At 42.9% G+C, this 18,981-nt stretch overlaps 1 protein-coding gene across 7 annotated transcripts in view; it reads right to left on the bottom strand.

Moving 5' to 3' along the window:
- The window catches only part of sox5 (SRY-box transcription factor 5), a 73,419-nt gene that overhangs the window by 29,489 nt on the left and 24,949 nt on the right, over positions 1-18,981 (bottom strand). For 6 of the 7 annotated variants that reach the window (XM_044022347.1, XM_044022348.1, XM_044022353.1 and 3 more), the window contains exons 4-5: positions 5,436-5,522; positions 94-266 (exon numbers count right to left, since the gene is read on the bottom strand). In XM_044022347.1, the coding sequence (XP_043878282.1) occupies positions 94-266; positions 5,436-5,522 (260 nt within the window). The remainder of the gene's footprint in view (positions 1-93; positions 267-5,435; positions 5,523-18,981) is intronic. The other variant, XM_044022352.1, reaches the window with a different exon arrangement.

Here is an 18,981-nt window from a genome sequence, read left to right as displayed (position 1 = left end):
TGTGCGAAGTGACTGGTATGATTGAGGGACTGATTTTGCAGCATAGGCATACATTTCCAAATGAAGCACTTCTCATGCAGCATGCTCCTGTACCTGGTCCTGTTGCTGCTTGGCAAGCTCCATCTGTTGCCTCTGCTTCTCCATCTGTGAAGCAGCCAGCTTCTTCTGCTCTTCATGGGCCGCCAGGAGCTGCTCCCTCAGGCTGCTCAACTGACCAATCATGCCCATTAGCTGGCGCTCTTTCTCCGCCAAGCTGTCTGGGGTACCTATAGGGCAAGAGGGGGGGAGAGAATAGGAGTCAAAGGTGAGATGGTAGCACTCTAAACATGAGTGCAACACTTAGCTGAGGTTACACTCTAAAACCCGAGTATGAAACTGCTTAGTACAGCCAGAAAGCTGTTGTTTTTGTCTTAAGGTTGCTTAAGATGATTTCAAACAGAGGAACTAAGATGCACTAGAAAGCTGTTCAGATTCAACAGAAAAATATACAGACAGTAAACCAAATGCTACAAATGCTGACTGGAATCTGTGGTTCACCCTTAAGTCAAATTACAACTTGATGTTGTTAATTATGTGCCTGCTGTCGAGTCCTTCAGCAAGTCACCGACAATCTGCAATCTAATCTTTCTGAAAAATTAGTAAAATCACAGTTTTTCTTCTTTTAATATCAAAAGTGGAACTTAAAGCAGTCATGACCAAAGAATTTGATTATTAAAAGAGCTTTAAACTAAAGAGACAGATGTATTGGAATAAGTCTTCTTCTGTGTGACATGTTCATGGTTATCTTAAAAGTCAGAGAGGATAGTGGGGGTAAGGTTAGAGGTCAGAGGCATGAAGGAAACAAGAAAGGAACAACAAAGGAGTGTAAGGTTATCCATGGCTTGTTGGTCAACTTAATATATGACTGGTTAGGGGTTTGTGGACGTAGGAGGGGGCACATCAGCGGAAGGTGCATATATATGTTGCAGCGTTGTAAAGCCAGATGTTGACTTGTTTTTCTGAGCACACAGCACCAACAATGATTTCTGAGAACTTCTCCCCTGTGATTATTCTTTGACTAATTGAAATTAAGAGAGCAAATCTGGCATTGAAACATTTGTAAATAGGCAAAATCTGGCAGCAAAAAATCTGAGCCAGATTTAGTCATGTTTAACAAACACAATACATCTATAGCCAGGTTTAAAATTTTGAATAAATACAACAACTTAAAGAAAGAAATGTTTTAAAATGTTTCTAATTTGGTGTTAAATTCGGCAACTGTACCATTTATATAAATCTTCATTTGTTCATTTGTGTGTGTGTGAGAGTGAGAGTGAGAGAGAGAGAAAGAGAGAGACTGTGTCCATGTCTGGTCTGTGTTTACCCTGCAGTCAGCCAACCTCCTGCTCACATTTAGCATGCCCTGACCTTTGACTCCTTAGATCCTGACATACCAGCTCCATTACACACATGCACACACGTGCACACACACACACACACACACACACACACACACACACACACACACACACACACACACACACTGCCTAAAATCATTCAACAGGATGTAGTTAGAGAGAGGCACACTGAGGCACAATCAGCACGAGTGTGTGCGCTCATGTCTCATCATATGTACCGAAGTTTGCATGTGTGCGTGCGTGCGTGCGTGCATGTGTGGAATAGCACAATCCCCCATTGTTCTTCCGTTAACAAGGCCACATTCCTGGACCAGTCAAACCAGATGAGAAATAGAGAGGGAGAGAAAAAAGAAGAAATAGAGGGAAGACAAGGAGGGAAAAAAAGAGAGACAAAGGGATGAAAGAGGGAGTCAGACAAGGGGATGCAGGGAGTGAAGGCAACAAGCTACAGATGCTGACCTGCCCTTTGACCACTTGGGAAGGTGAGATTCATCCATTTGTCCTCCCTGTTGGTAGCCACCCCCTTCTCACCCCCACACCCCTGCCTGCCTCTGCTGCCCACCAATGCCGCGCCCCCCCCCACCCCCACTTTCCATCCATTTGCCAACAATGAACAATAACGGCAACTGTCGGGAGCACTGGCCGCTGGAAAAATAAACACACTGCTGTCCTGACTCACAGACCCACCTTTGTAGGGCCAGGGTGAGAGAGTGTGTGCTTGTGTGTCCATGATCCTCTGTGTGTGTGTGTGTGTGTGTGTGTGTGTGTGTGTGTCTGTAGCCAAAGCTGACCAAGACAAGAAAGAGCCTTGTGTTAAAAATGTTAGCCTGTTCAAGTGGGGGTAGGGAGGAAAGGGGCAAGAGGAAAAAAAAAGATGGGGGTGCAAAGGTGAAATGATGGATCAAAGGAGTCTTTGTTGTTGGGGTCAACCCCCCTTTGCACATGCACACACACACATCCATGCACATGCACAAATGCAAACATAGTTAAATGAGGTACTTCTGTGTAAAACTGTGTGTGTGTGTATGTTTTGCGGTGGGACTGAGTGGGGGGAGGTTGGGCAGCCTGAATGGTAAGGTGTGAAAAAGAAGACAGCCAGTCTATTCTTTTCCTACAAGCTGTTCTCAATCCCACTGTCAGCTGTGGATCTTTTATCAGTAAACCAGGGTATTTGCAGAAGAGGAGGAATCCAAGAAAACAACACACTTCCTAACTGAGACGCGATTCTAGGGACTCTCATGAGCTGCTCCGTCTCTCCCATTTAGATTTTCTGTGTTCACCCCATAAATCAGCTGGCGTTGGCCTGTTTCCTCAGCTGCTGTGAGGCGGACAGGTGGATCGATAACTGGTTTCCTCCATCAGTTCGCACAAAGTCCTCCTTAGGCAGATTGCTGTGGTCTGTGCTTACCTACAAACCCAGCAAGCCAGCAACAAAGCCTCACTTTTTTTTTTTCCTCTCTTACACACATAACTCGCACTATGGCTTAATTAACCAATTTGTAACAATGTAATACTTGTCAACATGTTCACGGTGCTAATTAATGACCCTGGCTCCATTGATAACTACCTTGGAGGGGAGGGAGGGAGGGAGGGAGGTAGGTGTGGGGATGAGATGGCTGCAGAGGAAGTGAACAAGCTTGGGAGAGGAAGAGAAAAAGAGTAAGACAAACATGAGCGGCAAGGAGAAGCTTGTGAAGGCAAGATATGGGAGTTAGGAGAAGTGGAAGAGGAGATGATAGGACAAGGGAAGAAATGTATATGAATGCAGACAGAGAAAACAGCCTGGAAGTATAATTAAGTATATTTCAATAAACATAATAACCCAATAACGATAAACAATCAAATTGAATTAATATTAACTTATTAGCATTACGGTTTGATTAAAGCACACTGTGCATGGTTGGCAGTAACCTGATTTTCCCCAGTTATTTATGTTTTCCTAACCAACTTCGTCTACAGAACTGAGTTCTGATTTAGCCTGCACAAAGTATCTTACTCGTTGTTTAATGCTTTTTACAGAGAACACTAAAGTACAGTACTACATCCTGTCTCACGGTTTTGATGCCATATGCAACATAAACTATAACTGAGAGGAGATGAGAAAAGACTTGAACATGAACATTGGAAATTAACCTAAATCAATCTCACTTATATTAAAATTAACTGCATACATTTGCAGTGCAGCGTCTCTACAGTTTACACTGAGTGATATCAGTGAGTTAAAAACGCATCACTGGCTCTGTGGAAATAACTGAAGACAATAATCTATTCCTAATAGAGAAATTATTTTTGTCATTCCTCTGCACCCATTGACACTATACTGTTGTCCAAAGTAATGAACCCTGCAGCTCTTCTTAACAGGTTGCTCCGTGAGCGGCAGCAGGCTGCTGATGTGGTCGCTGAGGATGAGAGTTTAATCCTGCCAAATACAGCTGTGTGCACATATCTCAAAACTCATCTTGTGTAGCCAAGTTTTATGTAAGCCCAAAGAGCTTTACTTTAAATTGCAGTGGAGATTTAAAAAGTTTCCAGAGTTATCAGACATGACTGACAGATGAGGTGTATAAAAATATAAAAGGCAATTTAACAGCATTTTTATTTGACGGCACAGAGAAAACTTAACTGATGCATGTGAATAGCACATTCCACAGCTTTAATAATGTGGTGATGTGGTGACAGAATTGAAAAGGTGATACGCTGTATATACTGTGTTGTGTTGTACAGTGTATTATGTAAGAAAATAATGTTTCTTCTGGTCACTGTACAGTCTGTGTTTGCATGTGTGTATGTTTGTGTGTGTATGTATGCTGTAGGTGTGGACTGCGACAACCATGAGAGAGCAGAAGATTCAAAATTGTCCATGCACAATGGTCTTCAGTGGAAGTAAATGTGAAAGAACAAATAAAAATATGCACACACACACACTCATTCCAGCTAAATCTGGTGTAAAGACACCTAACTGTCAACTTATTTCTCATTTTTTTAATACACACTGTATTATGTAAGCACTATTGAGACAGACACATGGACAATGGACATACTGCACGCACTCACACGCACACACACACTCCTGAATCTGATATTGGTTCCCAGCTGTTGGTGCGTGGTGCGCCAGGCAGGAAGCCCCTACACAGAAATGTCAGCATGGCGGGGGAGCTGGGAAAAACGGGGCTTGATCAATGGAGCCCCCCTCTCGATGGCCATGCTGCTCCACAAGGCCTTTTGATTGCATGTACATGTATTGCTTTGCTTCCTAATGAAGCTCAATTACTGGAGGAGAACGACGGCTTTGCCCTGGAGTTATGGGGAATAACAGCCAATCTCTTCCACCTCTCTCTCTATCCCTTTCTCCGCTTCTCTCACATCTTTTTCCCCTAGCTTTCTCTATCTCTCTGATCCTCGCTTCTGCTCACTCACAGCGCAGCAGCTCTCTTGTTAACTTCTTGTTTCACAACCTGCCCTCTGTTCTGCCCTCTGTTCTGCTCTGTACGCCTCGCTGTAGGATGTTAAGAGGGTCTGGTGTGGATAAAATGGGTGATTAACACTGGGATTAACACAGAGCTGATGAACTAGCAGATATGTCACTGACTTTTTGACTTGTTGGTCAATCAGTTCAATTTGATTTACCCATTACTTACAAGCTGGTACAATTGATACATTCAAGTCAACTACTTAATGTCATTATTTGGCATGTAAATACTTTAAATGTTTATTTCATATTAAGTAAATGGAACATTTAGAATTTCAGTGTTAATGGGATCGTGGATATTTTCCACACCTAATGGTTCTTCCTTGCCTGTTTAATTATGCCGGTTTAGTTGTTTCTTTACATTATTTTACACAAAAAAACCATAATGGCGTCAGCTAATACTGCAATGTATTCATGGATACAGAAAAGCGACACTGAGGAAGACATTTAGTTTGGAAATCGTGCAACGTAAGAGACTTGTGGACGTTTTACATAAATGGACATCAAGAGATTTTTAGTCAGTCAAGATTAAGTGAATTTCAGGTGACTTCAGTTTAGTTGTACTGTACCTTTAATTTCTCCAATGTGCCCTGAGCCCATGGCCAAAAGTTTATCCTTCCAGTCCTTCGACAACAGCCTCTCAATGCTGGGGGCCTCTGTTTAAGGGAGGTTCGGGTCAGATGAGAAAGAGAGGTAAAGAGAGAGAGCAAGAGAGAGAGAAAGAAAGAGAGAGAGAGAGGGAGAGAGAGATAGAGAGAGAGAGAGAGAGAGAGATTCAGTTGGCTGGCCAACATGACAATAAAGCTCATTTAAAGTCCATTTGCTGTAATAAAGGCAGTGGCAGCTCAGCCTAATGGCCGCATCAGCTGGAGAGAGGGGTGGAACGAGAGAAGCTGATAATCGAAAGAGAGGAAATCTGAAGAACAAAAACAAGTGAGCAAAAGAGAAAGAGTGCGTGCGAGAGAGAGGGAGAGAGAGAGAGAGGTAAAGAAAGATAAAGGGAAAGACAAGTGGTGGAGAGAGGAAAAGAGGGAAAGAGAAAGAGAGAGGCTTTTTTCCCTCTCACCTGCTGCTAGAGAATCATTAGCCCTGTAGGCCGTGAGACAAAGAGGGCCTTAATGCACCTGCCACAATGGACACATTATCAGCTAGTGCTTTGTTTTTAACATGCACTCCACAGACCCTTACACACACAAACACACACACCAGCAGAATCGCTAATTACAATCCTAACTACGGTCTCACATGGATGTTCTGATGCACAAACACACACACACACACACAGTGGGAAGAGGGAAAAAGCCACACAAGTGAATATAGACAAGGAGATTCAATCATCGATGTGTGTACATTCTCTATATGGACTAAGGCCTGGTTCACACTGCATGTGTCTCGGCTGCTTTGCGTGACTGCCGCGTCAACCTGATGTGAGGGTGTTCATACTATCTGCGCTTCTGTTTTGTATGTTTAAGACGGATACACACTTAAAAACAACACAATATTTATGTTTTTCATATATTCAGATTTAGCCTGGACACTAAAATTATTGTTAAAGGGGTGGCTTTATGTAATATTGATGCTCTTGCGTCAATATGATTGACATTCTCCCTGCTGGGAACCTCGTGTGTCATGCATGAAATAGGTGAGACGCCTGAGCTCAAAAACAGATGCTTGTGCACGTAAATGCATATTTGCTAGGGGGATATCTGCACATGGGATGATAGGCCATGCTTAGCAGGAAGGTTTAACTCTTAGGCTACACCTACACAAATCTATTATCTACACTACCTCAGCATTTAGAATCCCCAAAAACTTAAAAAACATTGCTGTTTTTTTATTATTATTATTTTGAATTAGTAAACGTGAAACTTTCACTTTCACCTCTTTGTAGGTCTAACAACTTTTTGCCTGCACAAAAAACACACTCTAACAGACAAGTGTGTAGGCTGTGACATTAATGCTTTTCTCTAGAATAGTGAATAGTGAATTTCATGACTAAAACGAAGCCAACAACAAATTAAGGTACTTTTAAACATCATGCAAAAATTAGAGCGTTAAAAAAAACAAAACCCCATTATTTTCAGTTTCTCAAGGCGACCACCAGGAAATGTTAGGGGTCATAAATGACACATGCCACTACACGGACACAAACTGAACACACATTCACCCGCACACATATCCTGAGATCAATACTTAATGCTGAACTTCCAGTCAGTCAGTTCATCTCTCACTTTTCTCCCCTCTCTCCACCGTCCTTGGACTCTCCCTGGTCTGTCCTTGCCTTTTTGATGCTGCCACTCACACCAGTTAGCAACAGCGTCGCATCACTATGACCCTGACGTGTCCTAGTGCTTTCTATTAGACGCCAACGTAGCCTTCGGGGAATAGGTTAGCGTTGCGATGAAGGTAGGGCCAAGAGAAGCAGAGTTTAGATAAACAGAAGTCGTTGCAAAAACAGGGAGGGAAAGAAACACATGTAGACAGGGTAGAAGATGAGTGCGCTCCTGTGTTTCTTCCTTCTCCCGTGACAGCTGTCTCACCATCAGCCCAACAGGTGCTATTAGACTCTGACACTCCCTCTCTCTATCTGTGCCTCTCACTCTCATCTCTCCCTCCAGTTCACTCTCCTTCAATAATGACAGAGGCTTTTAAGCCAAAGAGCTTTGACAAGTGAGAGGGAACAACAAATGGCAGTGTCGCCTTTTCTCTTTCCATTGCACTCTCTCGGTCTCCATCTACCAGTTATTATTTTTATTTATTAACAGGGCTGCAGCCATTGTCCCCAGTGACAGACCAGGGCCACTTTAACTATTAATAAAAGCCAAGAGGCTCTTTCATTGTGTGGTGAATGGCAAAATTGGAGAAAATGGGCAGGAGGAGAAGAGAGGAGAAGAGAACCTCACTGCCACAGTGATAAAATATACACACCTGCATCAGAATAAAGCGGTGCGTTTGCACATACTGAAACCATGACAGGGCAAAACCATCTGTCCTTAGCATTAACTTCCCAACATGGCAGTGTGACACATTAAAATACATCCAATGTCCAAGTGCATTTCCCTGTCTTCATGTATTCATCTTCATGTCGGCGTATGAAATATGACCAGTGTAACCTGACACTACAAAACAATAGCACTCGCCTGATGTGAAACAATTCATGGCGTCTTCCTACTTTCACATTTACAGGTTAATTTGCTTCGCCGCACAAGATTCACTCCCTTATGTTCTGCAACAATTCTCTGGGTTTTTAAAAAACTTTCTTGACAGTTGGCTGGAAACACAGCGAGCATCTAATTTTTCTAATTGAGGCCAAAAAACATTTAATAAAGGAGGACAGCTCAACACTTTCCATGAAAATCTGAGCGGCTACTCCCTTTTTTGTGACATATGTGACACTGAATGTGTGTATATGTGCACATGTGCCATGCGTATGCTTGTGAGCGAGCATTCTGTGAGGTAAGTGGGTTGAGTCTGGTACCCACGCAGGGGCGTGGACCACATATTTGTTGGGTGGGGTGTTGGGAGTCCAGGGTCGAGGGAGGATACCCATCTCTCATTTGACAAGAATGAAGGGGTGAGGGAAACGAGACGGCAGAGAGAAATGAAGTGTAAGTGTTCAGTTGCATCAGGGCATCTTTCCTTTTCCATCCAAGAACTTCAAAGTTTTCACATTGTTTGTAATAAACGTTTCCAACTGTTTCTCTATACATCAAAACTAGTCAGACAGACATAAAGAAAGAAAGATTTTTTGTTTTTGATCACCCAGTGCTTACGACTGCAAATCCTGCTATTGTATTTTAATGTGAATGCGCAATAATCTGAGGGTGATGTTCTGATTCTGATCCCGCAGTTAAGAGGGATTCTGGGAAAAGCAGGGGGGGAAAACGCTGACAATAACTCTGGAATTGTCGACTATTATTTTGACTCATTGGCTCAAACGGAGTCAAGCTGCTGCCCTGCAGCCGAGCCAAAACAACCCCGTCCACCTGCCGAGAGAAGGAGAGAGACAGAGAGCGAAAACAGCGTGTGCATGTGTGTGTGTGGCTTTCTCTCTATATGTGTGTATGTGTTAGAGCAAGCCCCCATCCAGCCTTTGGATCCACTGTGAGCTTATAGTTCAGAAGCTGCTGGAGAGGAAAGGAAAAGAGAAATGAGAGAGAGAGCGATGGGAGGAGACTCAACCTCAGTCCAGCTCACTTCAACCAAGTGACTCGCAAACAATAGCCCCCCTCCCCCCCATTCACTTTCTATTTTTTACTCAGACGTTTTGCCCTGAGTCACCACAAGCAGCCAGCTCTATTTTTCCTATTATCTCATATTTGTGAAGCTTGGAGACCTTTAGAGGAAAAGAGAGGGAGGGATAGTGAGGAGGAGGTGGATGTGTGGAAAAAAGAGAGCGAGAGAGAGAGAGTGAGTGAGTGAGTGAGTGAGAGAGTGAGAGAGAGAGAGAGAGAGAGAGAGAAGGCTCTCGGGTACACAACAAAGGGACCTCTGTGCCAGCGCCAGGCCCAGCCGGGCTCAGAGGAGGGTGGAGGATGAAGGAGGAGAGCGAAGATGAGGAGGAGGGGGAGGAGGGCCCACAGGAAAGCGCCCTGGCTTGAGACCCGTGGCCGGCCCTTCTATCCCAAAAAAACAGACTCCACATTGACTCGGGCCTTGGCAGCCATGGGGAGGCTCCAGCTTCTCCCTCCTTCCTTCTCCATACGCCTCCTTCACCCTCCCCCAAACTGAGCAGGGGTCAGCATTGAATAAGCAATTATACAAGCACTGGTGGAGTTTGTCTTAGACTGCCACCCTGAACACTGAAGTATTGAGATGGAAGGAAGGAGTAACAGAGGGGAGGGAGGGAAGTGGGGAGGGAGGGAGAGTGAGGGGGGGACAACGTATGGTGATTTCTAGAGAAAAAAAATAACATTAACTGGCAGCCGTGGCAGAGTCAGAAAACATGTTCACATGTGACCTAAATATTAGATTTAACCAGATTAAAGTAAGTCACAACATCTGACAGGCAAACACCTAAACCAGGTTATCTTAAGTTAATTAAAAATTTTAGAAGTTCAGCATTCTTGGATTACATGTCATATGTCTGATTTGTAGCCTTACTCAGAATTGTTTATTTTATTATTACTTAGTATTGTACCCTCAACAAACTTGTACCTCTTAATTATATATAGTTAGAAGAATGGTACAGTTGTGAAGAGAGAACTGTGTGTCTCAACTCCTATATACAGCAACATACACTGTTCCAAAGAAGAGTACTGTGGTAAGTGGTTGTTTCAAGTGATAGGTTAAATTATTATTTTAAAAATATGAGGTAAGTGAAGTCTCTCACAAGTAAAACGTTACAAATTTAACAGACTCCAACTTCTACATTATTGAGATGTTCAAAGAAACTTCATAAAAGCAGAATTTGGAATACAACCGCTAACTTATTTACACCCTCTTTATACTGCAGCTTTTGCTTTTCAGTCTGGCTATTCCCTCCACACTGAGAGAGCCAACGTGCTCCATTACGAAATGATGATGTTGATATTTTGATGATCAATTCATGTCTGGTTGAGCTGGGCCATGTGTCTGGACACATTTTTATCAATTCCTTCTAAAGACAGTCCAATCATTCCAAAGCAAAGGAGGGCCGTGCCAAGATTACAGGCAGTCTCCTGACGAAAAAAAGGAAAACAAAACACACGGGCCATATACGGCGGCTTAAGAGGGAGACAGAGATAGAGGGAGATGTATCAAAAAGCTTTTTGTCCAAGCCCACCTTGCACCACCACCTCCACAAGGTTAGCCACTGAAAGTACCAATTACTGGCTTGTTGTTGGGGAGAACAGTGCTTGGCAACAGTTGCTGCCATGACTGGGCCTCTGTGTAAACACTAAAATCCCTCTTCTCCTCCTCATTCTCCTTCTCCTCCTTACATTTTAAACCACTCGCGGTGATCCCTGTCCCCAGTGAAGCAGGGCATTGCAGCAGGAAAATCACGGACGGGAGTGACCGTGTGTTTAAGTCCCTGGTTGCTATCATCATCATCCACAGTGACTTGTTATTCAGAAGCTGCTCCAAGTTTAGTTATTAATAAATATTCAGACCACTATAGATAGGCAAGGGATGCACACACACACACACACCAACATCAACTAGGGAGAGTTATGAGTGTGTTATTCACCTTGCAAAGTTAAGTTTTTGGGTGAAGCGACAGGGGACATATGGTCCTCCCCTAAAGTACTGTGACAATCACAGACGCGTCTCTAAACACATTTCAGGGCGACACAGCTGTTAACAGAAAAACTGCAAACACACATGAGCACACACAAAATCACTTGCCAAAACACCTGAAGTCTAACCAGGGAGAGATTTTATTTTTGTCTATTTAAAGCCAAACAGTATGAGAGGAAGACACAAAAACTTGAAAAAGGGACAAATGTAGTTTTTGTTTTCCTCTCATGTAAATGTGAAGCAACTGTGCTGCAAAAACATAAAAAAGATTTCAACTCAAAACAACAGATGCAGGAGGACAATTTTCCCCCCATTCTAATATTAGGGACTGTGTGGACGTATGGCAACATGTTTCCATTAAATGTGATGTTCTAAGAATAGGCCTCAGAACATAAAGTGAAAATTTACAAGGGTGTCAGTCAACAATTTAATAAATTGGAAATCCATTTATCTGAATACAGAGTTCTGCCCTTCACTCCACTGCCTTTCCCTAACAGATGGTGTTGTGGGTGCTTATGTCCAATTTGATTTGAACCAAACCCTCAGCCAATTTTTACACTGGCATGAAATCTCAGCAAGCCAGATCCACACACTGGCAGTCAGAAATAGCAGCGGAGAGGGCGCGACATTGTGAAAGAACGATGAAGGGCAAAATCTGGAGCGACATTCGAGAAAGTCGCAGAAAAACTTTCCTTGTTGTTTAATTTGTGTTTTTTTTTTTACTTATCCCCCCTCCTCTGTATGTTTTTGTGCAGAGCAGGAGGAATTAGCGATGCTATCTTAATGCTGTTGTTTTGCAGGAGAATTGTTCCTTTCACACACACACACACACACACACACACATACATACCATTCCCCCAATTGCATCTGTGACCTCCATTATCATTAAATGCTGTTTGATAGCATCTAGACATTTGAATCCGCTGCGGACTAATTCAGCCTGGCCCCTGATAGCCACTGCCACTGCACCTTATTAGGGACAAGCTATGGGACTGAACACAGATCCCATTTTCATTTTACTGCCTCATGTTTTACTGGCTGAAGAGACCAAGTGTCAACTGTGGTACTGATAACCACCAAATACTGCCCGCTAATTGCCTGGTTAACAAACAGGCCTCATGAGACACATTTGAATAGATAATAGAGGTTCACATGCAACAATGGGCCGTGCTGTGTTTAAGACTCACTGTATTAAAACTCAGTGTGTTCAATGTCTTCCTTTGACAAGCTGTTCTGACAAATGCATTGTGCCACTGTTGCCTGGTGAAATCCTTGGTATTTCCTGACTGGAAACTGAAAAAAGCGCATCTTCAATACGTCGATGCACTTCTATTATGTTTTGAGGCTTCGTCACAAGACCATGAAGTCAGAAATTTCTCAGCCGGTTCGACGACCATGATGTAATCTTTCAAATAACCGCGAAAATCAATTAAAGAATGATTTCAGCAACGATCGACATCCAAATTATATCACTGGCCAGAGAATCAGCAAGTGACACAGGTCTATACTTTATGACTAATAAAAGGAACCCAAACCTGGTATTAGGGTGAGGACCAGAGGGTTAAATAGTCAGGTCCGGCACTCTCTATTGAATACACATCTCTCCCTGTCAAAAGCATCCTGTTAAAGTAGGCCAAGACATGTGTATTAGTGTGTATCTGTGTGTGCATTGTACACAGTGGCTCAGGCTGCTGTAATGGAAAATGACACTTGCAATCTGTCTCGTGGCAATAACCCTTCTTCAGTGCTCTTGCCTCCACGCTCACACATACTGTAAGTACGTGCACGGTCCAGAGCGCACACATACACACACACTCAATGCCTCTGTCAGTGCAGCAGCCCCCGGGCCGTCCTTGTCACTGCTCAGCTTTATTGCATCACTTTAACCTGACAACAAAAAAAAGACATTGTGTGTTGGACCCTGCCGCGTATAGGAGAAGAACTGACCCACGCATTAACTACATGAGAGGCAGCAGGAGAGAGTGTCCGTGTGAGTGCGCGAACACACACACACACACACACACACACACACACACACGCACGCACGCACGCACGCACACACGCACACACATGCAGAATGCGGTGTTTCCTCTTGTGAGACTTCTTGACATTTTTGGTCTGCCTGTCAAAGCAATGACAGAGACAGACAGAACAGCAAGACACTCCTGACACACTAATGCTGCTTTGCATGTTGGAAGCCTATTCAAACAGGGTTGAGTTGTGACTTCAAACTCCCCTGTGCTGTATGCGTGTGTGCATGTGAGACTGGTGGGTAAAGACTGTTATTTCTGATGCTATAATAGTTTTGTGTTAACCGTTTGATTGACACCTGCCCTGGCTTTATTGACAAGCACAAACAGACATGCACACACTTCTGCCTCTGTTCATGTGTTTGTGCCTTGATTCCGTCTCTGTCTCTTTCTTCTCTGTGTGTGAATGTTTATTCCATCTGTGCGTCGATGGGCTTGAGACAGAGCGTGCTGTGAAGTCTTAAGAATAGCCCACATTGTCCTGTGTGCTGCTCAAAGATGGGGCGACAGACATGTGAGAACCATTAGACCAATGGCAACAACAGCCCAAACATCACTGGAATGCTCTGCTGACTAGCATGTGTGTGTTTGGGTTTGTGTGTGCCTGCGAGTCTTTGTGTGCCTGACCTGTTGGAGCCTTAATAATCAGTATGCTGGAAACCTTTCCCCTCCTTCACAATTTTCCTAGAAAGATCACATTGTTTTTCAGGTGATGAACATGGGGGGCAATGACGACATTATGATCCATAGTAGTAGCCATAGAACTCAAAGTAGGGAAAATAAAAAATAAGGCCAGTTTCCTTGTCACATCCTCTATTGTCTAATGTGCTCTAAGTAGCCAAAATGTTATTTACTAATTACTAACTAACGTTAATGTGTGTAATGGCTACTAAGTCACTATACAGCCTTTGGAGAGAAAGTTTCACAGATTCAAGATCAATTTGCTTTAAATCACTGAAAGTGTCCAAAGGTGTTGGAGGGTTTGATTGACATATCAAGCAAAAATAAAATAAATGCTCATGTCAATGGAAATATTTAATTATTTACAGTATGTGATGTTAGGTTAGTGGCTTTTTTGTTACATATCCCAGTTCTTTGTTTAAGTTAAATCACATTATAATAATTTATATCTTAACTGACACGAGTTAAATGCAGTTCCTCACATCAATACCGCTCTTCTTCCAGTACATTCCTTTTTGCTCTTTGACCGCCTTCTCATCCTCCTCCCCCTGCCCAATAATTCCCCCGACAAGACACCCGTGACTCTTTTAGAGGGCTAATTGTCTTAACAACTTCTGGCTCGGCTGAGACCAGAGACTTCAGTGGTACATGGTAACATTGGTCATAACTTTGTTAGCATAATGACACCAAGCAACAAAACGGACAAGGACGGCATGATCTACAGTAAACTAGGGCAAGACACGGTTTTGGTCAGTGGGCTAAAGAGAGATTTCACACTGGTAAAGAGTTCAAAGTGTAGAAGGGAGGACTAAAGAGAGGCTTCAGTGTGTGTTGGGTGTGTGTGCTTTAGGGTGTAAGAGTGTGCAAGAGTGTGTTAGACAAACTGACATGACCTACCAAACAAGTGTCCAGTGTGTTGGAGTGGACTGTTCTTTGAACCAGCATCACAAGATTAGTGTGATTCTGGCAAACAAATGCGAGTACATGAGTTCAATTTGAGAGAGAGAGGGAAAGTAAAAGAGAGAAATAAAGATGGATAAAAAAAAACGATTGAAAATGGAGTGTGTGTGTGTCAGAGAGACCTTTTTGTTGGCAACAACTACCATCCTACGCTTGCGGTCTTTTTTTCTACATGCTTAAATTTAGAATTTGATTATACCATTTGTTGAAAATTGTGAGTAAAGTGATGATTAACTACTTATCAATGATCATCAGTGTGTAAGTCATGTGTAGCAGCACTATTTAAGGCTCCATCAGATGTGGGTGCAGCTCTCAATCTTCATGCCTGCATGTGTGCGTGTTTGTCAGATGGTGAGTGGTGGGCTTCAGAGTGGTCATGCTGGTATCTTGTTCCATTTTACAGTTCACAGTTAAAAATGACGCAGGTCAGGCTCCCTGACAGGTGTGTGTGTCCATTTGTGTGCTCACTGCAGACATGGCCAGATAGATGTTTTGGAGTAAAGAGAGGAACAAGTGAGTTCTGAGCGGGTCACGGGGGGAACAGAGGGAGGGCGGGTGGATAAAGGTGGAAAGGTAGAAACCATCATCATCATCATCATGTTGCCTTAGGAATGGAGCCTTTCTTGAACAGTAAACACACTTGTGGACCAAGGTAATATAAACAAAAGGCTTATTCATTGAGTACAGAAACAAATGTCTTAGTGTGTGTTTCCTAATAATACTTTATGAGCAGAAACCAAGGTATTTTTTCAATTTTTCTTTCATTGATAGAAGTAGGTGATTATTGTCAAAATGAAGGAAAATAAAGCTTTCTGTTTTTGTGACTTCAAAGCTCATGAACATTTTGAACAAAAAAGACATGACATTGATCTTACCATGGGCTAAAAGGGCAAGGTCTTATTTCACAGTTTAAATTAAGAACGTACACACAGCAACAACAGTTAATTTCAAAATGTGTCAAAGTTTATGCATATTTCTGTTTTCAAATATTTTGAAATCAGAGATTTAATTCATCTATCCTCACAAGCAACTATTTATTACACTTAATTCAACCTGACAAATAATCCTCTACAGTTTATTACTGGAGAACACTTTCTGAATGTCAAATGCTCTTAACTGGAAAAAGGTTATTCAAGCTATTTAATGTTGCAGTATTGAAATATTTGAAAATCAACACCTACGTTGAGATAACACCGCGCACCTTACCCCGGTGACCTCATATGGTTTAATTCTCAGGCTACATGAAAAGCTGCTGGCTCAGTATTAATCTCAATAATGAGTAAACTCACCTTTGTATGCGAAGCAGTCCCTGACTAATTTAAACATCTTTAAAAAGGCATGTCATATTTGTAAAAACAATGGGCCTAATTATTCCCATTACATGGTACCTTCTTAGATGATGGACATTGTGGATTGTGTACGTTGAGTCTATGTATTAATGTTCTCAGCATCATTTCACCGACTGTTGTTTTGTAAAGGTGTTGGAAACACACACCTGGGTTACAGACATGACTGGCGTATAGCAGCTGATTTGCTTGTATTGCAATGAGCCAAGAGTCCTTGTGTCTGTGTTTTTTTTTTTTTTGTCCGTGTCTGTGTGCGTGTGTATGTGTCTGTATGTAGGTGACAGCTCCAGCCCCAAACTGACTGGCATCTGGCGGTGGCAGTTGTTTTAACAGCTGAGCTGACAGCATTAATCCGAAAGCACCCAAATCAAAAGGAGACAACACCTGTTCACTGCTCCTGAGCCCAGCTGAGAAGAGACTGAGGGAAGAGAGGGAGGAGGGAGAGCGAAATATGAATGGAGACAGGGAGTGAAAGATATGGAGAGGGAATGATTAGAAGCAGGTGGAGAGAGTGACATGAACAAAGGGTGGTGGGAGGAGAGGAATGGTGAGAAGGTGGTGGAGAAGAGTAATAGAAGTGAGGCTTGCGGAAGGAATGAGGGGAGCGAAGAGAGACAAGAGGGAAGGATGAAGTAGGAGAAAAGGAGGGAACGGGGAGAGGGATAAGAGGAGGCATGCTGCCAGGCAACACACACGGCACTTTTTCCCCTGAGCGAAGTGAAAAGGGGCAGTGGGCCAAACGAGAAGGGAGGGGTGAAAATAGAGGGATAGGAGGGGAGATGTGAATGGATGGATCCCATGGAGATAGCTGGAGGGAGGAAGGATGGGGGAGAGCAAGCAGAGAGAGCAGTACAGTGATCCTAGGAGCATCTGAGCTTCAGCGTGAGTGGCTGATGATGGCTGCTCAGTTCACAAAAGCAGCAGTGAAGGAAAAGAATGCAGCGGGAGCAGAGGGTGGGCGTGGACAGTGGCGCTCGAGATGCTTGTCTCCCAACATCTGGCTCAAATAAGGCTGGGCCAATGCTGAGGGCTCGGGGTCGTGACCCCTGAGGCTGACAACACAGACACCATCACTTCATTTGCGGGACCTACCCTCTGACCAGCCAGGCAGAGGTTAATTAATATAGAGCCTGTGGCTTCAAAGACTGACACACTGCCTTGCTGAGAGACTGACTTCCCGGCTGACCGAATGGAGGCCTGGGTGACTATGCTCTGCAACATCGGCTTCCTTACTATGTGAGTTGCTGACATGTTGAAAGAGAGTCACCGAGTATGTTAACATGTAATTACTGTGTACTTTTAAATCTATACATAAACATGCTTATTGGACTGAACACAAGAAAACTTTAAAAATTTAAAATTTTGAAATAAATCAATTGTAGAAAAACACACAGTGCTCGGCATAAACGTAACTGGCCACCAGCTTAAGTTGTGATGTAATAGGTTAACCAGAAAATGCCCAATACTCACAAGTTTAGGGACATGTCACCCGCCACCTAGCAATGGAGATCGATCAATATATCGTAGGACTAGACAGACTGAATATGTATGATCCTTATAATGCCCCTCTGCGTCGGAGAGGACCAGACCTGCAGTACTCTGACATCATCAACTTCCTGATTAACTTCATCTTACTCCAGAGAGTCACTGAAAGTTTACAAGAGCCTGGAGGGAAACAAATGGAAGTAATCTGGCTTTGTGACAAACATTCAACTCTGGAGTGTCCCATCTATATATAGCTAAATATAGCATTGTTGTCACTGAAAGGGTAAATGTCGCGTAAGCATAACGTAGGCATTAGCAACAAGTGTAATGTAAATAATTGTTGAGTTAATATTGCTGTGTCAGACTGAATCCATTATTTACTGAGAGTTAACCAAGAAATCCGTTGCCCATGGGCTCCCATCGCTCTGTCTCCCTCTGTTCGCTGTGAGCACGTCTTATAGCAGTGATTCACCTCCACTGTCTCTCTGGATCTGTGGGGATCGGGTAAAATTACCTGCCGTTAGCCTGTCTCAGAATGTTTGGGATCCCGGGGCACAATATCTATCCACCATCTTCAATAGCCAGCGAATTTGCATGACATATTGCCTGATTTATGCGTCTATCGAGGTGAACAGTGTGGTATCCTGCCAGGTTGTGTGACGTCATGGTCAGGTCATCAAGTGTGGAGCAAAACTGTGTACATGTTTTTTTTTTATATGTTGTATTTTAGCTCAGGCAGTTAAAGCCCCTTTACATCCATGTCAGGTCTTAAATCCTGCGCTGGATGTAGCTGACATGGCTGATGGGAGACTACAGCTTCACATGTGTGTTACAGCTGAGATGTAAAATTAAACTAAGCAGATTGTGCCACTTTGTACACAAGCCTATGTGGATTAAACCGTTAAAACTTGGGTGTAGTCTCTGTGTATAGTAACATGCAGTATGTGGCAAACACAGAATGGTGTGCACGAGCATGATAAATACTGAATATATTGTAAACACATAATTATGTAGCATTAACATAATCCTCAGTCTCTATATTAAAACCTAAAGTTAACTTTAACGCTGCCTCAATCACGAGAGTCATGAAAGTGCAGATACATGCATATTTATATACGTACAAACATCTACATTTCTTCTGAGCAAAACACAAATGAAAAAACCCTGAATTACAGACTTTTCAAAGACACATCATGGGAGGTTATAAGACATTTTTGAACCTGCAGAATTAAGTGCTACCAATTATGTCACCCTACAAAGAAAAGGCATGAAAAAATGCATTCAATTCATAAATGCATAACTCATGTGAATCTTCCGCCTATTTCACTTTTTAGTTGTAGTTAATGTACATGTGAAGAGCAGTTTGTAAATTGGAGCACAAAGAGATACCTACA

The sequence above is a fragment of the Solea senegalensis genome, linkage group LG3, assembly GCF_019176455.1.
Source record: "Solea senegalensis isolate Sse05_10M linkage group LG3, IFAPA_SoseM_1, whole genome shotgun sequence".
NCBI lineage: Eukaryota > Metazoa > Chordata > Actinopteri > Pleuronectiformes > Soleidae > Solea > Solea senegalensis.
This window is presented reverse-complemented; position numbering and strand designations above follow the sequence as displayed.